The 6978-nt window shown below is 40.2% G+C and overlaps 1 protein-coding gene and 4 non-coding genes across 5 annotated transcripts in view; 4 read left to right on the forward strand and 1 right to left on the reverse strand.

Annotated features, from left to right (window-relative positions):
• Positions 1–387: 387 nt before the first annotated feature.
• Positions 388–1776, forward strand: MAS1 (mitochondrial processing peptidase; the record flags this gene model as incomplete). The annotated part of the gene is made up of 1 exon (XM_003958698.1): positions 388–1776. The coding sequence occupies one exon, from the start codon at positions 388–390 to the stop codon at positions 1774–1776; it is 1389 nt and encodes a 462-aa protein (XP_003958747.1).
• A 941-nt stretch (positions 1777–2717) lies between these two features.
• Positions 2718–2838, reverse strand: Kafr_RDN5-1. Its single transcript, XR_002430159.1, has one exon. It is a non-coding gene; the product is annotated as a 5S ribosomal RNA (ribosomal RNA).
• A 1491-nt stretch (positions 2839–4329) lies between these two features.
• Kafr_RDN18-1 lies at positions 4330–6127 on the forward strand. Its single transcript, XR_002430157.1, has one exon. It is a non-coding gene; the product is annotated as an 18S ribosomal RNA (ribosomal RNA).
• Positions 6128–6400: 273 nt separating this feature from the next.
• On the forward strand, positions 6401–6558 carry Kafr_RDN58-1. Its single transcript, XR_002430160.1, has one exon. It is a non-coding gene; the product is annotated as a 5.8S ribosomal RNA (ribosomal RNA).
• Positions 6559–6802: 244 nt separating this feature from the next.
• The window catches only part of Kafr_RDN25-1, a 3393-nt gene continuing 3217 nt past the window's right edge, over positions 6803–6978 (forward strand). Inside the window, exon 1 of the ribosomal RNA XR_002430158.1 lies at positions 6803–6978. This exon is cut by the window's right edge and continues 3217 nt beyond it. This is a non-coding gene — a ribosomal RNA (25S ribosomal RNA).

Below are 6978 nucleotides of genomic sequence, written 5' to 3' on the forward strand. Positions count from 1 at the left end.
TGGTGATGATAACATGATAGCTGCTCTAAACAAGAAGGTAGTCCAAGTTCAAAGATCAGGGGTCAGCATTGGACTTTCATCGTAAGACTTCAATTTGCGATCGGTCAAAATAGGTCATCAATCGCCAAATTCATCGTGTTTTATTGCCAAAGCTTTCGAAACTCTATCAAACTTGGTGAAGACCTCTTGAAGCTCAAGTTTGGCTTCTCGATGGATGAATCATATGTTCTTAAATTTATGAAATTTTGGTCCGGAACCTTTTAAAAAAAATCCGCTTAATCATCAGAGAAACCTTGAAACAATATATAAATATAAGACGGAAAATTAGTAGAATATAAGGCAAGTTCTCTTAGTTAGTACTATTTCAATTATAGTCGGTAGGATAGTATGCTACGTCAAGCCGTCAAAAGTTTAGGACTTAGAAATAAGGTTGCTCGATTGACAACAGCAATTCCCAAAACCAGGACCTCGACGTTACCTAATGGTCTCACAATCGCTACCGAATATATACCAAATACATCAAGTGCTACTGTGGGAATATTTGTTGATGCTGGTTCACGTGCGGAAAATGTCAAAAACAATGGTACAGCACATTTTTTAGAACATTTAGCTTTCAAAGGTACCGAAAATAGATCACAGCGTGCTATAGAGCTGGAAATCGAGAATATAGGGTCACATTTAAACGCTTACACTTCTAGGGAAAACACAGTATACTATGCAAAATCATTACAGAATGATATTCCAAAAGCTGTTGAGATTTTGAGCGATATTTTAACTAAATCAACGCTAGATCCAAGGGCAATCGAAAGAGAGAGAGATGTTATCATAAGAGAAAGTGAAGAAGTGGATAAAATGTATGATGAAGTTGTTTTTGATCATTTGCATGACATTGCTTATAAAGACCAACCTTTGGGTAGAACTATCCTGGGGCCCATCAAAAATATAAAATCCATTTCAAGAACAGATTTGAAGAGTTACATTAATAAAAACTATAAAGGAGATAGAATGGTCCTAGCAGGTGCTGGTGCAGTCGATCATGACAATTTAGTCACTTATGCGCAGAAATATTTCGGCCATCTACAGAAGTCAGACAGTCCCATGCCACTTGGCACGCCTCGTAGTGCGCTACCTGTGTTTAACAGAGGCGAAAAGTTTATTGAAGAGCTCTCTTTACCCACTACCCATATTGCCATTGCATTAGAAGGTGTGTCATGGTCAGCTGCAGACTATTTTGTTGCTTTAGCGACGCAGGCTATTGTGGGTAACTGGGATAGAACTCTTGGATCAGGTACTAATTCCCCATCTCCTCTGGCGGTTGCAGCTTCCAACAATGGTACATTGGCAAATTCATATATGTCATTCTCAACCTCGTACGCTGATACAGGTTTATGGGGTACATATATAGTGCTGGATTCGAATGAGCACAACCCAAGATTAATTATTGATGAAATATTGAAGGAATGGGGGAGAATAAAAGCCGGTAATATATCTGATAGTGAGGTTGAACGAGCAAAAGCACAATTAAAGGCTGCCTTACTGCTATCCTTAGATGGCTCAACAGCGATTGTTGAAGATATGGGAAGACAAATTGTGACTACTGGTAAAAGACTATCTCCAGAAGAAGTATTTGAAAAAGTTGACAGAATAACTAAAGATGATATTGTAGTGTGGGCTAATTATAGATTGAAAAACAAACCAATTTCTATGGTTGGATTGGGAAATGTCATTAACATTCCCAGACTGCAGGAGATAGAGTCAAAAATACATGGTAATTAGTAGCCAATTTGTAAAATGTATTTCATGTAAATAAACAGTTGGGAATTTAAATTATATCGGCTGAACTTCTTTCGTCAAATAGCTTTGTATAGAACAGATGTCCGTCAGGTCCATATGCGACAGGCAAATCCAGATACCATATTTATATTATTATCCATTGTAGGTAAGTTTCATAACCATGGGCAGTATTATCAGTATTGTCACTTAAAAAGACAGATGTAAATAGTATTTTGAGTCGCCTTTTTGTTAACTAAAACTGAATTATGGCATGAAAGAATGCAACTTTCCTTGATTTATAGCCCCCTTATTATTTACTGGTTTCGAGCTTCCAAGCTATTATTTTTGTCAATATGTAGGTATCTTGTAAGAATTTTAGGGAAGGGTGTATTCAATCTCCCGTGGAGGCACTCCTATGCAGGTCATGAAGTAAAGACAAATTATATGTATGGAGGTTCACTACTACCAGTATCCAAGGTATGCTAATCTGTCATTAGCTACTACAACTTTCTTAAAATAGTACATGCATGTGAAGTAACGTATATTGCCTACTCAACAGAAATTAAGCGCCAAAGATTAACAGGCGTAAAATACAGTTTCTTTTTTTCTTACTGTTACTCATTGTCAAATATCTTTTTTATCATCCTTGGCGACGCTATCATACAAGCCATAAAAAAGCTATCAGTGTCACAAGAGCAAGAAATTAACTGCTGTCTTTCGTGAATATAGTGGGCATAAACGAGCAGTATGTGAGCAAAAAATGGAAATTTTCAGTTCATTGAGGGAGCCGGTGGGTGATCAGTTTGTTGTTCAATGACCTCGTATGATATGACCATATTTTGAAAATATAGCTATCACCATTGTATAAAGAGCAATGGTAGCTTTAAAATGACATTAGACATGTGTAATGGATGATAAGATGGTATAGCAAGAAAGAAAAAAAAAGATTGCAGCACCTGAGTTTCGCGTATGGTCACCCACTACACTACTCGGTCAGGCTCTTACCAGCTTAACTACAGTTGATCGGACGGGAAACGGTGCTTTCTGGTAGATATGGCCGCAACCGATAACTGAAGTGAAAAACTAAGATGATTAGGAGTGGATATGAGATGGTAACTAAATATGGAAGGTTGCTGGAATGAAGGAATGGAGTGGATTTTGAGGTGAATATAAGGGTAATTTGGGATGGAGAATCGAGTGGTAGGTGAAGTGAAGTGATATGAAAGAAAGAGGATGATGATAGTTGGTATTTTAACAATTTGTTTTTATTTGTGTGGGATTAGTGGTTGTTAAGTATAAGAATGTTAAATTGAAAAAGTGAAGGAATAGCAAGACATCAAGTAAATAAAGGGTAAAAGGGACTATGAGTTTGGTATAATTATGGTATAGGTGGAGGATTATGAGTGGAGAGGGATAAGATTGTGAATTTTTGCGTGATACTTTTTTGTTGTTGCAGGGAATAGCTTTTGTAGATACTGGTGGGACAAAGAAGAAGATCAAGAGCGCTAGAGACTGTTAGATCTGTTGATATCGTTGCTCAAGATGCGAAGAGGTAGAGGGAGGAAAGATAGACGTGGAGCTGTACTGCCTGATTGTGCTGTTGATGCCTGTGCAAACATGTCAGATAGACTTAAGACCGAGGCAAAAGTGCAGGGTAAGTGTTTTATGTTCCGCGAGGGACGAAATGAGATTTGCGAGACGTCGTTGGTTTGCTTCGGGCGGTGGACATTTTATATGGTGAGAAGTGAAATTTTTCTAAGAGTCGGAAAAGTTATGACTAAAAGCAAAGATTATTCCAGGCGATCACGAATAGAAAATATGATCGCGCATAGAAAAATAAGTCACAAGGGTTATTAGTGGAAGGTTTGAGCAGGTAAGAAAAAGATGTTGGCAGGTACTTCATGACGAAAGCAGTTGAAGACAAGTTCGAAAGAGTTTGGAAACAAATTCGAGTAAGCTTGTAGTTCGTAAGAACAAATGGCCTCGTCAAACGGTGGAGAGAGTCTCTGGGTGATCGTCAGATCTGCTCAGTCTCTATACAGCGTGTTGACATGGGCTTTGGAAGTAATGTTTTCAAGGATAGTTTTTTGTTATTATGACGAAGAGCTAGCCAGAGAACACTGCTTCTGTAAGCCTGAACAGTCTCATCGTGGGCATCTTGCGATTCCATTGGTGAGCAGCGAAGGATTTGGTGGATTACTAGCTAATAGCAATCTATTTCAAAGAATTCGATTTGGGGGAATGCCTTGTTGAATAGCCGGTCGCAAGACTGTGATTCTTCAAGTGTAACCTCCTCTCAAGCTGCTGATATTAAACTTGTTTTGTGAAACATCGAAACAATGTTTAGTGGAACTCAGCTAGAGGAAACTCAAAGAGTGCTATGGTATGGTGAAGAATAGATCAGTTTATGGGAGTTAAATCCTGTTTATTGGTTTGTTCTACAGTAGGACCTTGTCTTACTGGAAACCTTTTCAATAGTTATCTTCAGAGAGAGAAGTATTTTCGAAGGAAGCAGTTTTGCTGAATTTGGGATTATTTCTTTTCGATTAAGATAGTTATCTGGTTGATCCTGCCAGTAGTCATATGCTTGTCTCAAAGATTAAGCCATGCATGTCTAAGTATAAGCAATTTATACAGTGAAACTGCGAATGGCTCATTAAATCAGTTATCGTTTATTTGATAGTTCCTTTACTACATGGTATAACTGTGGTAATTCTAGAGCTAATACATGCTTAAAATCTCGACCTCTGGAAGAGATGTATTTATTAGATAAAAAATCAATGTCTTCGGACTTTTTGATGATTCATAATAACTTTTCGAATCGCATGGCCTTGTGCTGGCGATGGTTCATTCAAATTTCTGCCCTATCAACTTTCGATGGTAGGATAGTGGCCTACCATGGTTTCAACGGGTAACGGGGAATAAGGGTTCGATTCCGGAGAGGGAGCCTGAGAAACGGCTACCACATCCAAGGAAGGCAGCAGGCGCGCAAATTACCCAATCCTAATACAGGGAGGTAGTGACAATAAATAACGATACAGGGCCCATTCGGGTCTTGTAATTGGAATGAGTACAATGTAAATACCTTAACGAGGAACAATTGGAGGGCAAGTCTGGTGCCAGCAGCCGCGGTAATTCCAGCTCCAATAGCGTATATTAAAGTTGTTGCAGTTAAAAAGCTCGTAGTTGAACTTTGGGTCTGGTTGGCCGGTCCGATTTTTTCGCGTACTGGATTCCAACCGGACCTTTCCTTCTGGCTAACCATGAGTCCTTGTGGCTCATGGCGAACCAGGATTTTTACTTTGAAAAAATTAGAGTGTTCAAAGCAGGCGTATTGCTCGAATATATTAGCATGGAATAATAGAATAGGACGTTTGGTTCTATTTTGTTGGTTTCTAGGACCATCGTAATGATTAATAGGGACGGTCGGGGGCATCAGTATTCAATTGTCAGAGGTGAAATTCTTGGATTTATTGAAGACTAACTACTGCGAAAGCATTTGCCAAGGACGTTTTCATTAATCAAGAACGAAAGTTAGGGGATCGAAGATGATCAGATACCGTCGTAGTCTTAACCATAAACTATGCCGACTAGGGATCGGGTGGTGTTTTTTTAATGACCCACTCGGCACCTTACGAGAAATCAAAGTCTTTGGGTTCTGGGGGGAGTATGGTCGCAAGGCTGAAACTTAAAGGAATTGACGGAAGGGCACCACCAGGAGTGGAGCCTGCGGCTTAATTTGACTCAACACGGGGAAACTCACCAGGTCCAGACACAATAAGGATTGACAGATTGAGAGCTCTTTCTTGATTTTGTGGGTGGTGGTGCATGGCCGTTCTTAGTTGGTGGAGTGATTTGTCTGCTTAATTGCGATAACGAACGAGACCTTAACCTACTAAATAGTAGTGCTAGCATTTGCTGGTTGTCTACTTCTTAGAGGGACTATCGGTTTCAAGCCGATGGAAGTTTGAGGCAATAACAGGTCTGTGATGCCCTTAGACGTTCTGGGCCGCACGCGCGCTACACTGACGGAGCCAGCGAGTCTAACCTTGGCCGAGAGGTCTTGGTAATCTTGTGAAACTCCGTCGTGCTGGGGATAGAGCATTGTAATTATTGCTCTTCAACGAGGAATTCCTAGTAAGCGCAAGTCATCAGCTTGCGTTGATTACGTCCCTGCCCTTTGTACACACCGCCCGTCGCTAGTACCGATTGAATGGCTTAGTGAGGCCTCAGGATCTGCTTAGAGAAGGGGGCAACTCCATCTCAGAGCGGAGAATCTGGTCAAACTTGGTCATTTAGAGGAACTAAAAGTCGTAACAAGGTTTCCGTAGGTGAACCTGCGGAAGGATCATTAAAGAAATGTTCAAGTGGTTATTCTAACAGGAGAGTTTGTTATGCTTCTGTCTGTGCTGTGAGCCTGCGCTTAATTGCGCGGCCCAGTGTGGATTAGAAGGTGACAAGTTAATGCTTGACTGTTTGGAAGACTGCTACTTTACACACTGTGGAGTTTTTCTTCTACAATTCTTTCCTTTGGGGGTGCAAGCTCCCAGAGGTGACAAACACAAACAATTTTGTAATATTCATAAACTAGTCAAAACCAATTTCGTATTGAAATTAAAAATATTTAAAACTTTCAACAACGGATCTCTTGGTTCTCGCATCGATGAAGAACGCAGCGAAATGCGATACGTAATGTGAATTGCAGAATTCCGTGAATCATCGAATCTTTGAACGCACATTGCGCCCCTTGGTATTCCAGGGGGCATGCCTGTTTGAGCGTCATTTCCTTCTCAAACAATTCTGTTTGGTTGTGAGTGACACTCGGATGAGTTAACTTGAAATTGCTAGCCAATTAGGCTTATAGTGGTATGGCAAGCTTTTGATTGTGAAATCACTGTCAAGTCTGCTGATACAACTGTCGTATTAGGTTTTACCAACTTCGGCTGCGTGTGTTAGTGGGTGTTATAAAGACTATGATGGAAGATTGAGAGAGTGTAATATTGCGAGCCTGGCGAACAGTGTTCTTAAAGTTTGACCTCAAATCAGGTAGGAATACCCGCTGAACTTAAGCATATCAATAAGCGGAGGAAAAGAAACCAACCGGGATTGCCTTAGTAACGGCGAGTGAAGCGGCAAAAGCTCAAATTTGAAATCTAGTACCTTCGGTGCTCGAGTTGTAATTTGTAGAGGGATACTTTGGGACCG

This window comes from Kazachstania africana, chromosome 8 (assembly GCF_000304475.1).
Source record: "Kazachstania africana CBS 2517 chromosome 8, complete genome".
Classification (NCBI taxonomy): Eukaryota; Fungi; Ascomycota; class Saccharomycetes; order Saccharomycetales; family Saccharomycetaceae; genus Kazachstania; species Kazachstania africana.